At 45.2% G+C, this 19,023-nt stretch overlaps 4 protein-coding genes across 5 annotated transcripts in view; 3 read left to right on the forward strand and 1 right to left on the reverse strand.

Annotated features, from left to right (window-relative positions):
* Positions 1–2,312: 2,312 nt before the first annotated feature.
* Positions 2,313–4,015, reverse strand: Nmd3 (60S ribosomal export protein NMD3). The gene has a single exon (XM_084595196.1). It carries the CDS (start codon positions 3,918–3,920, stop codon positions 2,388–2,390), a length of 1,533 nt encoding a protein of 510 aa, XP_084451322.1. The 5' UTR covers positions 3,921–4,015; the 3' UTR covers positions 2,313–2,387.
* Positions 4,016–4,254: 239 nt separating this feature from the next.
* Positions 4,255–5,336, forward strand: LOC146199702 (mitochondrial ribosome and complex I assembly factor AltMIEF1). The gene is made up of 3 exons (XM_084595202.1): positions 4,255–4,396; positions 4,522–4,706; positions 5,197–5,336. The coding sequence occupies exons 2-3, from the start codon at positions 4,536–4,538 to the stop codon at positions 5,233–5,235; spliced, it is 210 nt and encodes a 69-aa protein (XP_084451328.1). The 5' UTR covers positions 4,255–4,396; positions 4,522–4,535; the 3' UTR covers positions 5,236–5,336.
* The window catches only part of LOC146199703 (NADPH-dependent quinone oxidoreductase VAT1-like), a 63,583-nt gene continuing 48,816 nt past the window's right edge, over positions 4,257–19,023 (forward strand). Inside the window, exon 1 of one of the 2 annotated variants that reach the window (XM_084595197.1) lies at positions 4,257–4,396. The gene's annotated coding sequence lies outside the window, so the exon portion shown is untranslated. Of the gene's footprint in view, positions 4,397–14,468; positions 14,670–19,023 lie in introns of those variants that run through there. The other variant, XM_084595198.1, reaches the window with a different exon arrangement.
* On the forward strand, positions 5,240–13,160 carry LOC146199704 (mitochondrial translation release factor in rescue). The gene is made up of 2 exons (XM_084595201.1): positions 5,240–5,483; positions 12,861–13,160. The coding sequence occupies exons 1-2, from the start codon at positions 5,240–5,242 to the stop codon at positions 13,106–13,108; spliced, it is 492 nt and encodes a 163-aa protein (XP_084451327.1). The 3' UTR covers positions 13,109–13,160.

Raw genomic sequence — 19,023 nt, forward strand, 5'->3', positions numbered from 1 at the left:
ACTACGGCTCCTCTTTCTCTCTTTCCACTTTCATTCCCACCTTCCTCCCTTCCCTTACGGCGCGGTTCGGGTGTCCACAGAGCAAGTGTGACAGTTACTGCGCCTTTCCCTTCCGTGAACCAATTTATTATTACTATAAGAGACCATCGGTTATCCTCTCTCCACATTACATGTCCTGCCCATGCCCATTTCTTCTTGATTTTCACTAGAACGCTAGTAACTTGAGCTATTTCTCCGACTTATTCTGCACGCTTCCAATCTCTTAGTTTATGAAGAATCTGGAAGGATAGACAGCACTAAATGGTAGCCTTTTCCTCCTTCAGATTCTTTGCTTCATGGCCTTCTGCCAGTTGCTGCTTACATTACTTTAATTAGGCTGGTGCTTCCCTAATTTCAGAACGCTAGCAATGGGCAATGTAGGACTTTCTAACACTCTTGAGAACATTTTCAGTGATAGGCACCTTCGTGGCACCACCCCTATAGCAGTTCAAGTGTTTTTGCGCTGGCAGATGGTACTATGTCACGTGCACAGAGCATTTTTTTGCAATCAATTCTCTCCAGCCATTTGTGGCTCATCTTAAATTTACTTGTGAACAAGCATTTATTACGTTACATGCTTTTGTAGTTAATGAAAATTTTATATTAGGCTCAGTTTGAGATGCATTATAATTCTGCATCTTAAATTTACTTGTGAACAAGCATTTATTACGTTACATGCGTTTGTAGTTAATGAAAATTTTATATTAGGCTCAGTTTGAGATGCATTATAATTCTGCCACCGGTGTGTTGCCATCATTTTGACTATACTATGTACACGCAACTTGCACAACATGCCATCACCTTGTTACACTTCTCACAGTCGCTCAGTCAAATTGCATGGGATCGCATTTTTCAGATGCAATACCATTAATGGCCCACTGTGCAGCAAAACCGTTTTCTGCTAAATTTGAGGGCAAAATATTGAGGCAGCTGGTTTGGAGCAAGCCTCAGTGGAATTTTCAGCCAAAGTGGAATTGACAGCCAAGAGCACACCAAATTCGAATGGGACAGCTGTCTATGTCTGCACTGTTATGGATCAAATAAGCATACAAATTAAACTCGTACACTTGTGCTATCTTCTTACTGACGGCAGCATAAGTGGACTTGAAGATCAACAATGCAGCAGTGTCCCTGAAGGTATCCATTTCAGGTTCCGAGAAAGCTCTTCACATAATGGTAGGCTGCTGCCTCCTATTTTCCATAGCAGCCACTGTTCATTATTAAAATCTCAACTTCCAAGCCTGCATGGTCATTGTGAAAAAGGCCACACCATTACAACAGAGAACACGGTAGTTGTATGCAACTCGAGAAAGCAACTTTGTGCAAGCAATGTCGCTGACCGATTTTCATGCCAAGGATAATGTCTATGATTTTCATGCCAAGGATAATGTCAAGGATAATGATAATGAACTCCCTGATGCCATTGTCACTGAAACAGAACCAAATAAATTCAGGCAATTATTAACAGTACATTTCAAGTACTGAATGATTCTTCCGCGCTTCTTAGTGCCTGTTGTTTTTTCAGGTTGTTCTTGAGCAGCAGTGTCTTTTATGTTGATGTTTAACGTTGATGTTTTGTTTTTAGAATAGTTACAAGATGAACCCTGTACCATGTATTTCTGTTTTATATTATTGTATTATCGACCAATGTATTATGTCACGGTTGTTCCCCCCTTATGTAATGCCCTAACAAAAGGGCCCTTAAGGGTAAATAAATGATGATGATGATGATGACCTGCCAACACAGGGTGCAGCAGATGATTGGGGTTCAGCCCTGTTATAGCATTGTGTTGTATCGCGAGGACGCTCGCTATGTACTGTCATGGCTTATCGCGTTCGTCATGTCTGCGCATGCGCCGGCAGCTCACGCAGGTATAAGACAGCGCGCATTCTCCATATACGGGGGTCGTTATTTTGAGGCTGCGAGCATGCACTTCGTAATAAAGCTTCCTGTTCCTTGGCCTCGAGTCCATATATAACAACCCCAGCTAGATAAAGGTTAACTGTGCCGCCATAAAACCGGTCGACATCATTGGCTGAAGGGCCTTCTTTGAGAGGCATCTACCACATTTGTTTTTTTTTAGTAGTAGCAAACTATAGTAACACAGTTTGGCCAAATAGCCAACATTATGACTTCAATGGCATGGTCAGCAAACCAGCCGTACTCAGCTTTTTGTTTCTAAAGGCATCACAACCTAAACTAACAACACTGTAACCATAAGCTAACCTCCGTGTGCACGTAGTGGCAGATATCAGAAGGCTTAAATAATGCAACACAAACAGTAAGCTTGGATTGAACAATGATTTGTATTACACCAGACCATGCAGAGGCAATTACATAGCCCACTCTACTGGCTGGTGTCTTCACAGTTGTCCCCATCCCCCATTGGATCATCTTCTAACTGAAGATCGTCCAGCATCTCTTGCAGTGTGATGCGAGGTGCGTCACCATCCTCATCATCTGTATCAACAGCAATCTTGTCACTATCCTTGTATATGTTGACGTTCTGACGGTATCCAGCATCTTCTTCAAGGTCCTCGAGAAAATCTGTATAGTCGCGGGCCACACTGCTTGTGTCTGTTTCCATGTCGACTTGGAGACGACGTAGTTTCCAGCGTCGCCTCTGGCACCGAGACATGCGATCTCCATACACTTTCTTCACAAGGACAACCTCTGGAATTTTCTCAGACTTCAATTTCTCAAAGTTTGCATCATTAATGTTGGCATTGGCAAGGTCGAAGCCCATGGCAGAGTCACCAGGCTTCAGTAGATGGCCCAGGTGAGTACGAGTGTGGATATAGTTCTCATGTGTTCCCAGCTCGCAGGAACGAATTATCCATGCATCAGCCAGGACGTGCCTGAAGGACAGTTTTCCCTGGCCAGCGAAAACAGTCCTGTCAACATCTTTCACGAAGTTTATGTCCATGACAACATACTCAGTGAGCTGCTTAGGAGAGCACAAAGCACTGAATGGTTGGCGCCAGAACTGCTGCGAGGTCAACTCTGAAACCTGAAGCGTTGTTGGGTCCAGCAGGTGTATGGCGCTAGTCACCCTAAGGCATATACAGATCTGACTCAAGCTTCCCAGGGACCTAGCAACAGCAGGCGGAAGGCATACTACGTCGTCTTTACACACTGGTGCTATCTCCACCGAAAATGTGTGCTTGTAGTTGAAAACGTTACTGTGGATGTCATGAGAAATCAGCTGCTGTGACGTAACGCACTTGCAAGGCACCATGATCTGGAAGAAATCAACCAGCTTTCGAGCTTCGTCCTTCTTGGTAAAGTAGAAGTCAAGGCCATCATGGCACGCTTTGATGTTGAGACAGTCCTTGTGGGCTTGGTGTTTCAAAATCAGCTGTTCCAAGTAAAAGAAGGTCTTCTTGTGCTGCACTTTCTGCCTGACTTGCACAAGCGCCCGCCAGAAATCTTTGGCTTCTCGCCGGTGGCATTTCTCACACATCTGATGGTTGACCATGAACTCAACGACGAATACTTGCTGCAGCACGGTGCCTCCAAGTACCTCTTTCTGAACGGTCAGCTTAACCTTGATCCGCCGGGAGTGCGGCTCCGTCCACACGAAGTTTGCATCTATCAACCGAACAGTGTTGAGGCCCCTAATCTTTTTTAAACACAGACCGAGTAGCTCTCGCGACTCGAGTGTGGCATATACCCACTGCGCTGGAGGTTGCAGATAACGCTCGCAGCCTCTACAGAAGTAAATGGTGCCTTGCTTGGGGATGCCTTCAGTGATGTCAACGGCAGTGCGCAAGCACGCCACACACATGTTCGATGGATTCGGCTCGATTGGCACACCACACTGACAACAGAGAATCTTGCACTCATTTCCGGAGCTGCCAGTTATGGTAGCGTACTCCATTTCAATCGCTGGAAAGACTACAACTTCGCGAAGTTACCTTGCACGTGCTATTACGTACCAATAAGCGCGGCGGCCATGTTGCGAAAAGAAACTGTTGCGCTTTGTACGCCCCCTGCAGGCTTGTGATCCTCGTGAATGCCTGCAACGCCTGCAACAATACTATAAACGAAAACTAGAAAAACTAAGTTGTTTTTGAATGTATATTTATTTGAGATTTGATTATATAATTTTATAATGTTCATGCTCAACTCTAACTAAATGCAAAGTGCGAAGTCTGCTTGGTCTGCTTTCAAGTCAGCGCAAGTCAATGTCAGAGCTCGCACACTCGAAGGGTGGAAAATAGTGAAAGTAGTGAAAGTGTGTGGAACTGTAAAGTGAAAACGTGTGGAACCACTTTACAGTGAAGTGTTGTCTTTCGCTACCGACGAAAACAACTGACGGATTTGTGGAGTTTGTGTTCCAGCATATCTTTCAAGGTGACATCTCACTGCTTTTTTCTTTTAAGAATATTAGGGTTCTTTCTCTTACAGATTGATCTTGTGTACCAAATGACATACGGTTTAAGATTACTTTAATCGAGATTTTATTTCTCAAACCCTAGTTATCATATATGTGATGCCTCAAGCACCCAGCAAGAAAGCTGTCCTCAGCTTGTACCGAAGCTTGCTACGCTATGGGCATCGCTTAGAGCTGACCGACAAGAACTATTTCTTCAAAAGACTCCGAGAGGAGTTCGAAGCACGAAAAACCATCACGGAACCGAAAGAACTTCAGTTTTACTTGAACGTAAGTCGACCATGAATTCATATGCTTGCACAAAAGGAGTGAAATGAGCGAAATATTTCATTTAATCAAAGATAAAAAAAGCCATCCGGAACGTAGAGCTCCAGAATTGTAATTCAGTTTGTTCTATGATCGCAACATTAATTATGCCGCCGAGATATGCCAGTTCACGGAGCACTAGGAATAGTGAGGCCGAATTACGTAGCGATCAAGACATAAAAGCTGTCCCAAACCTGTTAATTAGCTCCCACGTGTCCGCCAGTCAGAATCGGCCAGTAGGAGCTGGGCTAATTGATCAGTGTGTGACACATTGGTGACAGTTTTTGTGATGTAGTCGTTGCATAACCCCCGCTCGCAAATTTCACATGCTGCATGTACACTGATTTTTCACTTTTTATGAGCATTACTGCACTTTTTAATCCCGGCTCCTCGCTCATTCTCAGCCTTGTACGCGTCGACAAGCAGTGTTACTAATAAGGTTCTCCTTTTATAGAAAGGGAAAGCCTTCCTCGAGAGAAAGCGCCTGGTATGACGAGATGTTAGCCAGACTAGTGAGGACAGCCTCTGGAGTGGCTTTGGCCAGCCTTCGCCCACCACGCCTGAACGCAGCAGCAACGTCCTGCATTGTGAGCATCCGGTGCGCCCACAGCATTGATCGGTCCAAAGTGCCGGTGCTGAACGAAGAGGACCTCGTCGAGCAGTTCGTCCACGGCAGTGGTCCAGGGGGCCAGGCAGTCAACAAGCTGTCCAACTGCGTGGTGCTTTGCCACACACCGACAGGTGCGACTCACTTAGCCATTGGAGAGCTTTCTGGTTAGCCAGTTATGTCTTACTAGGCGCTCAGAATTTTCTGCTGAGACGCGAAAGTGCAACATGTTCAACATGTTTATATACTAATTTATGCCTAGCTGTACAGGCTTGTAGGTCTGCTGGCATTCTTTAGTTTTATGTCTCAAAAGAAGTTTTGGCACTCTTTTTAAAATTCTGTTTACTCTCTAGCCCACTGTGTTAATGGGAACTTGTATTAATATATGTCCACTGTGTACGCAGTCACTACTGAAATATATTTCATATGTAACACATATGGCAAAACATAGGGCTCCTACAATAAAACCGAGGATATAATGTTATAATGTAAGGTTATTTTTGAACAATAGATATTTTCAGAAGTCTGTCAACAAAAGTGGTTTTACCACTTGCTGGGTGCTCTTTTCTGGAAAGAAGTCCAAGGCTGTTACGTATTTTCTGTTCATTATGCAGTTATAAGAAAATGCCATCTGTATGCTTCATATCAGCATACACATCCCCTTGCTATGGTCGGATTGGTGGCAATTTTTAAAGATTTCAATATCAGTTTTACAGTGCATCGATGGGTGCTATTGTGGAATCGATTCCTTGTTGCAAATGTACTCTACGTTGGTGGATTCTCCTAAACTGAATTGTACTAACCGCATTTCCACTTCGAGTTTTTGATCAGTTCGGCTTCACTGTGCCATCGCGCAATTAGCTAGCCTTCCTAGTTAGGTCACATGATGGAGCGATTGCAGTGGTCAGCAACTGCAGTGGTCTCAGTTTCAAACTCTGCACCAAATCGAATTTTTATTCAACACTGAGCTTCCATGAAAACTGTATAGCTTTCCTTTATAGACATTGGCTGTGCTGGGGCAGATCCTATTGTGCAGTCGGTAGCATATTGCCATAGTACTTCAGTCCAGAAATTATTGCAGCTGGTCTGTATATATACACTACCACTGTCTAAAGTCAGACATTACTTTCATTAAGATTCGAGCTTTTATGAAATATAAATGTTGCCATCGCAAGCTTCAACACAATTTTGTGAGCATGGATCCTAGGGGCTAGTTTTGCTGCCACTGACATAAAAGTGGTGATCATAGAGCCCTTTGCCGTGTAGGCAGGCAACGCAAGCTTGAACCAAGTAGTAGAAAATATTTTAAAGTGAATTTTTTTTCTTAGCAATAAATGCGTCTGCCTGACCTCCTACCTAGCCTGCTACCAACCTACACAGAAAAAGCCATAGTACTGAATTTTACTAAAACCAAAAATTGGAGTGACATTTAAAATTACAAATCGTGGAACCATGCTGTCAAAATGGTAAAACTATATATGCGCATCAAATGTACAATAATGTGCTCAAAAGATGAACAAGTGAAAATGTTCTCCCCTTTGCAAGTATCGCGAGCGATAATGCACTGTTCTTAATTAGGTCAGCGCCTGAATGCCACGCACATAATGTGCTACTATCTCGGGCACTTAGTTCTGAACCATCCAGTAAAACATTATGCCATCTAGTCGTCAGCTTGCAGCAATATGAAGCGACTTATGTTAAACCTCTGTTGATGTCAGATCACCACATGAGCAAGCCGGGTGAACAGCAGGTGCAATACAAATCGTTTGAATGATGTCTCCTAACACGGCCTTTGGTTCACCGTGCACTGCTCTGCGGTACCTTGTAGCCGTGGCTCTGCCAGCAGCATCTTTTTCTTATAAGCTTCAAGTGTACTACGACTAAGCATCTGCAATGGATACAGAACCTCAGCTTCAATTTTGCACAAAGTAGTAAAAACAGGACAAAACAGCAGGAGTGAGGAAGTAAGTATTCAGGGTGCAAGTGCACGGTACGCCGCCAAAACGGCGAGTCGTTCGTTTCTCTCCGATCAGTGATGGCGCTTTTCATGGACACTTGTGTCAGCGAACCAAACTTCGGCGGGCGTTTCAAGACCTTTACAATCCAGGTAGAACGAGGAAGATGGCTTACACAGTATGAAAGTGCACTGCACAAGGGGGGCGGAGCCTCAGTTCGCAGGTCGAGCCAACGTTTCGACAAGTGGACTTGTTGAAATGTTGGCTTGAGCTGCAAACTGAGGCTCCCCCCCCCCCCTCTACCCTTGTTCAGTGCTTTAAGACCATTAGGAGCCTGATATGACCTTAAATTTCACTGTGGCCACGTGAGGCTTAGAAGAAAGCTGCAAAAGCAGCTGTTTGAGCCATAGCAGCATGCGTGCATCTTCATTTATTCATCAAAAATTGCAGCCGGTATGGCAGCATCATGGTAGCGTCATGGCAGTTTTGAAGTTTTTGTTCCGGAATAAGTGACTCTGCACTTGACGTGTCTTTTCTTTAATTTGGTGCAAAGAAACGTTATATACATGATGTTTTTCACAACATTTTAATGGCCGAAATTTACATTGAGGAGACGACTTTGTTGGTATTTGTATAGGGCTATCAGAGCTGAACCGGAAACAATCCTTCACTACTACTTTAGGAATATACCTAGACGTTTTACCATTGACAGCTGTGAACCACAGTGTATATGTCTGCTTGAAAACTTGTAACAATACTTTGGGCATTTAGCTATAGGCTGATTATATGTTAGCAAAGATGATAATGGACAAGAGCACTTGGGTACTGCGTGGTAAGTTATGTGCCAGTGAAAAGTTGTTACCATACTGTATCCTTCATGATGTGACAGTGAAATTCTCTAATGTGTTCGTTTTGCACTTAGGTACTTGTCTTGGCAGTGGTGTGCCTTAACATAGTGGTAGTGTTGTACACCTTTTTAATTTAACTTATAGTCATCACATGTTCTTTTTTTTACTGTTTACATATTGTTGCTTTAAACTCTGCTAGATATGTCAGTGAAATCTGCTAAGGTGGATTATACAGCAAGACACACATTATGTATGTAATAGAGCTCAGTGAATAATCAGTTAGCTAAAATTAACTAATCAACTTTTTTACTTTTGAATTTTGTGGCTAACAATACATCAAGAAATTGAAGGCTGTCAACATAAAAGCTGAATCCTGACTAACTTTTTTTTTATCAGCAGTGCAGTTTGAAATATTTAACGGCACAAATTTGCAATTATTAGTTTGTAAAGTTAGCTTCCTGCAATGTCCCTTATTCAAATGGCATCACTTGCACACAGCAGATATGGAAGCCGTCTGCCTATTTTATGCTGTAAAAGCAGTTAATGTAATTTTTACTACAGTGCTACTCCTAGCAATGTTACTTTAAAAATGTGCTTTGCTTGGAGCCTTCTTTAAGCTAAAAAAAGCGTACATTTAATGTTAAACATATCGAAATGCATTGCTGATAAAAAAAAATTTAATACTGGTCTTGGTATTTATATTGACAGCCTATAATTTTTCAATATAATGTTGGCCCTTGAAATCAAAAGTAAGAAGTGGATTAGTTAACTTTAGTTAATTAATCGTTTCATCACTAAGGTATGTCACATACAAATATCCGCCTTGCTGTACAATCAATGTATACACATGCAGCATTCAAGGATCTTTTGCAGGGTTTCATGTAACTATCTGTAAACAGCTAAAAAAAAAAAAAAAAAAACGATATATGAACTGTGCTGCATTGGTTCTGTATGAACTATAATTTGATTAAAAGAACGGTGGAGGAGTGAACTTGTATGAACAAATATTTGTGCACAAAAGAAACTGACAGTCACTAAAACCAAGGTAGCGGAATGTTCCTCCTGGCCCGTGTTTCGACTTTTTTTTTATAGTACACTATAACCTCATTATATGTTTCCGGTTCATGCGATTTCCCGTTTCATACTATCAAAATTGCGGGAAGTAAAAGCCTCCCATAGAATTGCACTACGTAGCTTTCCTCCTGGCTAATACGCTCCCGGATAACAGGATTTCCCGGTTACTACGCTCAAAATTTCAACAAACTGGTCGCTTAACACGTTTAACGACCAACCGGACTTGTACTAACTTGCGAGGGGGCCGAATCCGGGGGCTCGAGATATAGAAAACTTAACAGCGGCGCTCAACCGCTACGGTTGCTTTCCTGTTGTGTCTAAGTGCAAAAGGGCGAAGTATCAAGGAAGGCCAACAAGCCAACACACGAGGCGCACGTTCCCGCGAAAACGCGACTTCATACGGAGAAACACGGCGGCTTCTTAGCCGTGCCTTAGGGGCATATGGGTGAAGGACAACTATATGCGCTTACATACGAACAGTCGGGGTAGGGAATGCAGCATAAGCAAAAACATGGTGACTATATGCCTTCGCGATCGCTTCTCCGCATGTCACTCGTGTAAGAAGGCGAAGCATCCAGAAGTATCCAAGGAAACAATCTTAGCTCGTCATTGCCACCTTCGAACCGGATTTGTTATTAAATCTCTTCCGCGGTGAGGAAATTCGGAAACGCAAATTCGGACTGAATTCTCCAAGAACTGAAAAAGGAACTGTTCATTTTTGATGTCAAGAAATGCTAATTTACACTTTTGTGCAGTGAAAGTGTCAACTCTAAATTACTTCGCGCCTAATTTTACAGACAATATTTAAAAAAATGAGGCAGTTTAGATTATACGTTTTTCTGGGTGATTCATTTTCCCCGCATTTTTTATTTTTTTTTTTAACTGATCAACGAGGTTTTACTCTATATGTAGGTATCTTAATGGTCCCCTCCTCCCTCAACCTTTTCTGGCATGAACATTTGTGTGGAGTTGCAATTGTTTTTGTTTTGAAATAGCTGTGAAGAGAGTTAATAGTGTCTGCCATGTGAACTGCTGAATCACCACTGTAATCTGTATTGCGCTGTAGTCGAAAATACTTTGAACCTTTGAGGTGCTGTGTACAGTCTTCCTGATTTTCAATAATATATCTGAATCATCGACTGCTTGGCACTGCTGCTGCAGAGGAGGAAGCATTTTGAGGGAAAGGGCATGCCCACAATACCTGCTGCTGAAGCGAGCATCTTCATGTAGGCGTTTCGTGTAAATGCAAAGCAACCCCTTCATATATCAACACTTGTGCATCCGAACTCAAGAGCCTGCAAATAATTATTTTAATCCACTGCATATAGTGCAGGTGTTACCGCAGAAAAGCATACATTTGAGATAAACTGCGCAGAATCCCGAGGAAATCATTTACAATCATTACTTAAAAAAGCCTAATTCTAGAGGACCCTCGGTAACAGCCCGTTTAGTTATAAGGGAATGGTTACTCATTAATAACCACCTAAGCACAGCCCTTGTTTACAAAGTGAAGCTAAACGGTTCTTGTAGAAAGTTCGAAGTTCAATACCTGAGGCCACTGCCCATTCAGTGCATTTGCTGTACAAACTGAGCTAGCCAGGAAGATGAACAGATAAGATATTGAAAGAGCGACCTGACCAAGAGCTCAAATCTAGAAAAGTTTGATTTGTGATATTGAAGTAATTTCTCAGCATCCCTTAAAGCAAACACAATGTATACGCTACCAACAAATGCAGTCAGGGCATACTGCTATCATTTCAACATTACACGTTTGCAGCAATCCAGAGCCATACAAATGCAGCAGATGAAAAAAAAAAGAAAAAAAGTACTGATATCTCAGCTCTAAAACTTGCTTTGCGGGGCCTGCTTTGCACAAAGCTGAACAGCCAAGCACGCACAACACGCTCCAGCGGCATGACCGACACGCATGCTCGTTCCCTCTTTGGACTTTTTCTCTGCTTCGCCTCGATGCCATTATACCTGGAAGTCTACGCTCACAGTATTAAAAATCTTGAAGGTTGTCCACAGTTGTGTACAAAGTGAACTTGCAGTATTTTGGGAGGTGTGCTACAACCATCAGCGATTTTTTAGGTGAACTGCCCTTCCCTCACATTGCACATAACGTGGCTGTTTTTTGTTTTTTTTCCATCTGCGAACGCAGTAAACAATAATAAAGCAGGGTGGCATGTTGTCCACCATTCTCATGCAGACATATTTTGCCACCAGTTACATAATTTTTTTTTTTTTTTTTTAATTTCAGGCATGTTTACCTTCTCAATATTTCCTAAGGCCTGAATGTGCTATTTTAGTGGATAAATGTTTATTTTAAAAGGGAACAGGAAATGGGTGTCTGAAGCGATTAAGCCAGTGCATAGATCTTTCAGATCACTTACCATTGACCCCTGCTTGAATGAATCCTTAGAACAAAACAGCACAAAGCTACAGTGAAATACTGGCTTGTAGCACAACTCAGACTTAGATTGGCCAAGTTACTATGACCAGGCAACACATTTTCTCTTACGCATGCTCTCACTGTTTCCTGTCTTCATCGAATATTTGCTTGTGTTTCTCTGGTGCAGGGCAGTGGAGTGCGTTTGCTTTACAGCCGCTGGGTCTGTTTAGAAATGTATACTATATTAGTCGTGGCTTGTTAATACAAACCCTGTTAATATTGACGATTCCAATTTGGGCAATTTTTCTGAGGACCAACCTCCTTCAATGTATTTACGCCTCGTTAACATGGAAACTTGCTGTCCAGACAATGGACAAAAGGGAAATGCACGGAGACCATTGGGGCCCATGTATTTTTGTCGCGTTAATATACCGACAGCGGTGAAACAATATCTCTACTGCACCATCCAGATGTTTCATTTTTTGCACAGTGAGTGCTGGACAATTGATGAACACAATTCAAAATTGTAAACGACTAAGTGATGACCCTTTTCTTTTTTTGGTTTCATGCTTCACAACGCGAAGTTGCTTAGCCAATGCACCTTACCATTTTTTGTATTTTCTGAATGGTTGTGAAAAATCTCTGTAGTGTGTGCAGAGTTGAAAGTGAAATTCAGTAGTCTTCAGCTAACGTAGTGCTGAAGTCATGTATGTGAACAGTTGTGGCAAGAACCAACTGCTCGTTGATATGGCATTAAGCAATTGTAGGCCACTATACATGTCAGGTCTGCACCATGTTGTTTAGTCATAATTTTTTCATGTTAATGGGCGTCCGAAACCGTAATGTCAATTTCACCAGCCGCTACTATGCATACACAGATTGTAATCATAGTGTGATTTATTTTATTTTTCTTTGCGATTCGCTTTTACGAACGACTCGCCTTATGGGCAGCTTTTCTCGGGAACGAAAGGGTCGATATTAACGAGTCACGACTGTATTTCACTTCACGCCACTACTTTGTCAGTACAGTAATTCATATTGTTAGCCTCTCTTGTTTTATCGGTGGTCGTAATGCCGTATTTCAGAGGCTGCTTAGTGGAGGCTAATACCAGGCACCTCCTGCGCATGCGTAGGGGAGGGGCGGGGCCACTGATCGTGCGTTGCCAGCGTCTAGGCCCGAGTTTGGATTTCGGACTTAAGCATGCATTCTTATTTGTTCTGCAATTTGCCTTTCTCCAATAGGTATTGTGGTCCGTTGCCATGAAGCAAGGCTGCTTCACGAGAACCGGAAGCTGGCGAGGAAGATGCTGCTAGAAAAGCTGGATGATCACATCAATGGAGATATGAGTGTTGCAGCTCAGAAGTTGCGGATCAAGAAGGAAAAGCGGCGCAAGCTTGACCGCAAGAATGAAAAGTTGCGCGAGCTCAAGAAGCAGTTCATGGAGAGGCAGAAAAGTGACGTGGACTCTGTCAGTGACCCGCCGTCATGACTAGCTTGTTGTGTATTTGTAGTCATCTGCAATAAATTAAATCGCGTTTTAATTGTTGTCTCTTGTCATTCCTTTATCGTACGGGAGAGACGGGTGGGATGAAGAGAGAGAGAACCGTCTAGGCGCGCGACAGTGACAAGATCAGGCACGGTGACATGCTCGCTTTGCGATGCACACTTCCGATAGCCAGCAATACCCGTATATGCCATTTGCGGCTTTGAAAATGCTGAAGAATCCAAAAATTGTTAATTGTTCCATGCAAAAATTTTCCCAGCCGTTTTATCTCGTCTTTTTTTTTTTTTTTTTTTTTTTGTAGCTAGGGTGCGTGTTCCGAACTTGCGTCGTTTTCAGGAGCGACGTTACCTCATTGACCTCCAGTCACATGATTGGTGAAAGTGCCGGAAGTGGCTACCACTTCTGGTTCTCGCGTTTCCACCAGTCAGATGCACCGTGGTCAGATGACTCGAGGTCAGGGAGATACATTTTCGGAAATGACGCAAACTCGGAATACGGGCCCTGTAGGGCCTGCACCGGCGATCGTTGACGATGGTGTTTGTGAATCGGCACAGTGATCAACAACAGGCAGTGTAATCAGTGTGGCGACGCATGCTCAGATGCAGGCTATAGGTTGGCTCCAAACAGGAGCAGCCCTTTCGTTCTGCGCTCTATACATATGTCCTTACGACTGTACCTGCACGCGCGCACGAAAATAGCATGCTACATTTAATCTGCACTGATTCTCAAATAAAGGAATCCGGAAAGGTCATGATGGCCTGAAACCCAAAACAACTCCTTTAGTGCAAACCCTTTGCAAGTTTAGGCCTGGATCCAGTTGTGGTTGCTTAAAATGCCCACGTCGCATTTTAATCTGCCCATGACAGCATGCAGGAGTACTTTTTAACCGCAGTAAACCGAATCCGGGGAAGCAGCGATATGTAAAAATTTTCACAGCACCACCACTAATGCATTTTTTTAGAGCAATCTTGAAATGGGGGGGGGGGGGGGGAGGGGGGGGGGGAGGGGGGGGGGTCTGCAGTTTTTTATATTTCTCAGCGTAATTTGCGTTCTTGGTGTCTATATACTTTCTCAGCAGAACTTAGCGACTTTAAGCCGTGGCTGATTTGCTGGGAACTTGCTTTGAAAATTGTCGCATTAATGCCCGTGCTCTCAGTAAACAATATTTCTAGAGTAGTTTACCGGGGTCACCGCGTCATGTGAGGCAGCTAAATCACAGATCTGCGATAAAAACGGCGCGTAACGTGGTGCGAAACGACGCTCTTGTTTTACGATTCGTAGGATTGTGTGCCATTTTTTCTGCGCACATACGTGGTATATTTCTTATACGTTTGTAACTGTAAAAAGGCAAAGTTAAAGACGCCACAGACACCCCCACAGTCCTCTTCAAAAGGCAGACGGGGATTTGTAGCTGCTGTCCTTTGCACATATCTTCCCACTATCGCCGCCTCTCGACACGTGAAATCTTGCCGATAAGTTGAGTCGCTGACGTGCAGTCTTTCCAGCCCTTTGCGTCGGTTGAAGTTCAAGACCAGCCCAGCCTGCGGTAAGGCCACAAACTTGTTGCATATCGATAACGCGAGCATATCGCTACTAAAAGTGTTCGACTCCCTGCGAGCATTGAAATGATTAAGCCAGAGCAGCGCACCCTTTGCAGCAGTTATTTTGTAACCGCACTGTGAGGACCTCGTTCGCGTAAAATGGACGGGTATGTAGCGTAAATGGGCAAAATTACATCGAACCGATGTTTTTTACAGCCATAGCTTCACATGGAGAAGCGTGGCGCGTCATTTGATTCAACAGCAAGCGAAATTCTTCGAACATTTCATGTCATGAAAAACACTTTTGTCTTTTTGCTTGCGAAACATGTTTTAGCGTCTGTTTTTTTAGTGCATGTGGTTAGCCTTCCCCAGATCGCAGCTAGCCTATTCTAAAGCTGTCGATAGATAGCCGCCGCCTTGAAATTACGCCTAGCATAGTTTCGCGAACTCGCCGACCGGGCCGTTTCCATGTGTTCAGCATAGGGTGCAAAGATTCTCCGGCGTCGGGGCGCTGGTCATACTTGACTGTGCACACCATTTTTCTTTCTGGTTCGATTGGCAGAAAAAAGCCTTTAAGGGAAGCTGCGCCGGTTTTAGATTTCGATGAGCTTCCAGCGGTCGAATGATTATAGCTTGCAGTTTAAACATGCGAACTATCTTGGCGCTAAGGTTTGAAACAATGGCGCAATTAGTGATTAAAACCGTGACGGCAATCAGGCTTCTCGGCACTGCACAGCGACGAGTGGGGGGAGCATGATGACGTCATTAACGGTACCGGTACGTTTCCTGCATGACACATTTGGTTTCAAGAAGTAAAAGCAGCTGGCGAAAGCAATGTCCTACAAATGTTGTTTAGCCCTATCAGAAAAGGCACAGCAGGATGTGGGCGAAGGCAACGAAAATAAGAAATTTACCGTCTGTGACGTCATCCCTGAGCTTCTCCGCACATCAGTGCTGTGAGGTGATGCTCGAGGTTTAATCGTCGATTATGCCATCAGTTTGAATGGTGGCGCAAAAACACTTTGCATGCGTTACCTACAGCCTACATATTGAATCCTTGAATATCGCAAAATTCTCGAAAAGTGATGCCACTGCTCTTTAAGTCTGCCGACCTTCCCTGAAAAGTGGGAACGGCCTTACACTCCTTAATCTCTCAACTGGAAAGACTAAGTCAGACGGAGACAGGCAGAGCCATCCTAGATTGGGTCGGACTCCAATCAGACAGAGGCCCACAGACGAAAACATCTATCCCACCCAACATAAGGGAACATACTGGTACCACCTTTACCTCGAAACATGCACCTAGACTACAACGAAGAACGCAGAGAACACAGAGCCAAAGCCATCGCTAAAAGAATGAAACGCAAAGCAGTCGATGAAGCTGCTTATGTAGACGCATCATGCGGACGACACGGAGCAGCTGTCTCGGCAGTAGTAAATGGAGAAGGTGCACCTAAAATTGCGGCCTCAACACGCACCCGTGACATTAGTACAGCTGAAGAGGTCGCAATAGCGCTCGCATGCACTGGTACACAGGCCAAAACTATAATCAGCGACAGCAAAACGGCTGTCTGGAATTTTGCAAAAGGACGGATCTCAGAGGAGGCCAAAAAGATTCTTCTCACAAATCCCATTACTAGAACCATATCCATCATATGGATACCAGCACACGAGTCTGTCCCTGGCAACGAAGCTGCGCACCTGCTGGCCCGAGATCTCTACCACCGGGCAGCGGTAGAACAGCCCGAATGCAAGGGAATTAAAGATTGCGCTATCACATACAATGAGATCACAGAATCTTACAAATTAGGTCGAAAAGTATACCCTCCCCCAGATCGGTCTCTCGCTAACGATGAAGCACGCATCTGGAGGCGATTACAAGCCGATAACTACATCTACCCTGTCTGGGTTTTCTTAACACAGACCGGGGAGGAAGAAGATTCTAAATGTAAAAATTGCAGCCAAAAAGGCACGCTAGATCATATAATATGGCAATGCGCCGATTCCCCAGGCGCCGGCATTAACTTGATAGTAGAGAAGCCTGGGAGGTTTGGCTGCGGAGCGATCCCACCGTTCAGCGGCACGCGACCCGCCTGGCGGCTGAGGCCGTGAAGAGTGCTTGTAACCTCACCTGACCTCAGCCTGCGCGGCCCTCCTGACCCGCTCCCCGGCCTGCGTGCCGGGGGCGGGAAATAAGGGGCTTCTTTTCGATGGAAATAAAGTTTTCATTCATTCATTCATTCATTCATTCATTCATTCATTCATTCATTCATTCATTCATTATCGGGGTGTTCATCTAAGTCAGCGGCTCACGTTATCACACCGCCGCTCTGGTTATCTGTCATGTGATTGTCTTTAATGCGATAGCGGAAGGCCCCATTCTTGAGCAAAAAAAGAACACGTGTGTGGCATTTTGTAGTTGGCAGGTGTCATGGCCGGACACAGATCGGTTGACTGGTTGTGTGATGTTGCGAAACAACATGGCGTATGGCCAAATTGGCAGGTGCTGCCCTCTAGGAACCGGGATCTTTAAATGAGGCCTCTAAAATAATGGCGTCGGCCGCCTCTCGTGACCACACGGTAAAGCCCATTCCACCGTTCAACGCCGATTTTACGCTGTTGACCGTCCAGCGACATTGGCTTTAGATGGAAATAGTCGTCCGCTCTTATTTTGAACCTGGTCGCTGTCCTCAAAGTGCAACTGCATCCGGTTCGACTGCGCCCGAAGCTAAGTGGTAGGCCATGCGGAACACCACCTACAGGTTCCTCCGTGCTTGCGCCACTTTGTTTCGGATGTGCGCCGCTGGGCGTCTGGGGGACATGGAGACAAGCCTGCAAACGGCTGCTAGCATAGTGGACCGCTATGCCCGCGGCTGTGGTCTCCAATGCTCACCGCAGAAATCTGATTTCGTGCATCTGCGCCCCTCGCGCTCATGCTCGACTCAAATCTATCTCACCTTGCAAAGCGGTCCCATTCAAGAATCTAAGGAAATCAGAGTTCTTGGGCTCTTTATACACAACCAGAGACGATGCGACACAATACTCGCCAAGCTCCGGCAGGTGGCGGACCAGGTGGGCCGCATGGTCCGCCGGGTTTCCAACAAGCGCGGTGGGTTACGATGCAAGGACGCCTTTCGGCTGGCGAACGCATTCGTGACCAGTCGAATCTTGTATTCGACTCCCTACCTCCACCTGCGTAAACAGGAGGGGGATACTCTCGAAGTTATCCTCCGTAAAATCATGACACGAGCACTGGACCTCCCGGTCTCCACCTCTACCAGCCGTCTCATGGCGCTGGGTATGGTGAATACTTTCAAGGAGCTTCGGGAGGCCCACATCACCAATCAGTACACGCGTCTAACAAAGACAGAGTCGGGTCGCCGTCTTCTTGCCCGACTTCACATCCAACACACCCAACTCACAGAGGAGAGATGTCGCATTCCCGAAAAATGGAGACGCGCCCTCCATGTGCGACCTCTCCCCGCCAACATGTCCAAAGAGGACCATAATGGTCGGCGCCTGGCGCGGGCGGAAGCCTTGGACCGCCATTATGGAAGCAAACCAGGAGTTTTCTATGTGGATGTCTCCGGCCCAAACCCTAGGGGTTGGTACACAGCCGCGGTCATCCACAAGGGCAAAACAGTAGATGGCCTTACGTTCAAGGCCCAGTCACCAACACACGCAGAAGAGGTTGCCATCGCCCTCGCAGCCTCTGACTCCTCCTCCAAATACATCATAACCGACTCGCGAGGGGCTTGTCGGAACGTCCAGCAAGGGTGGACTGCTCCTCTAGCTTACCGCATATACAAAAATTGCAGTCGAGATTCGGATCCCGCGTACCGATCTCTCGTTTGGGCTCCAGGTCACCAAGGTCTCCAAGGGAATGAGGCAGCTGACGTCGCCGCCTGCGCGCTTTCTCTCCGGGCATTTCCCACGGGACCCGACGTGGACCGGGATTTTGATTTCAGCCCAGTGTACAAATTTAAAGAAATATGTGAATATTACAGATCTACGCACCAAACTCTTCCCACCCCGTGCAAAGGGCTGGGGAAGGCTAACGAGCGGGCGCTCCTGCGCCTGCTCACCAATACAATGTTGTGCCCGGCTACTCTAAAACATTTTGATCCGCAATTCGACGGGCTGTGCTCGCACTGTGGGGAGGTGTCTGACATCTACCACATGGTGTGGGTCTGCCAGAAAACCCCATCTTTGCCCCCTATCCCCAACCCCACCCGAGAGAACTGGGAGGCGACCCTGTCCGGCTGCTGCACCCTAGAGGCCCAAAAGGTCTTAACACAGCGCGCCCGGGCTGCGGCAAACGCCAATGGAGTGCCTGTCCAGGCATCCCACCTAGTGTAC

The sequence above is a fragment of the Amblyomma maculatum genome, chromosome 2 (genome assembly GCF_055883805.1).
Source record: "Amblyomma maculatum isolate TAMU_Amacu chromosome 2, ASM5588380v1, whole genome shotgun sequence".
NCBI lineage: Eukaryota > Metazoa > Arthropoda > Arachnida > Ixodida > Ixodidae > Amblyomma > Amblyomma maculatum.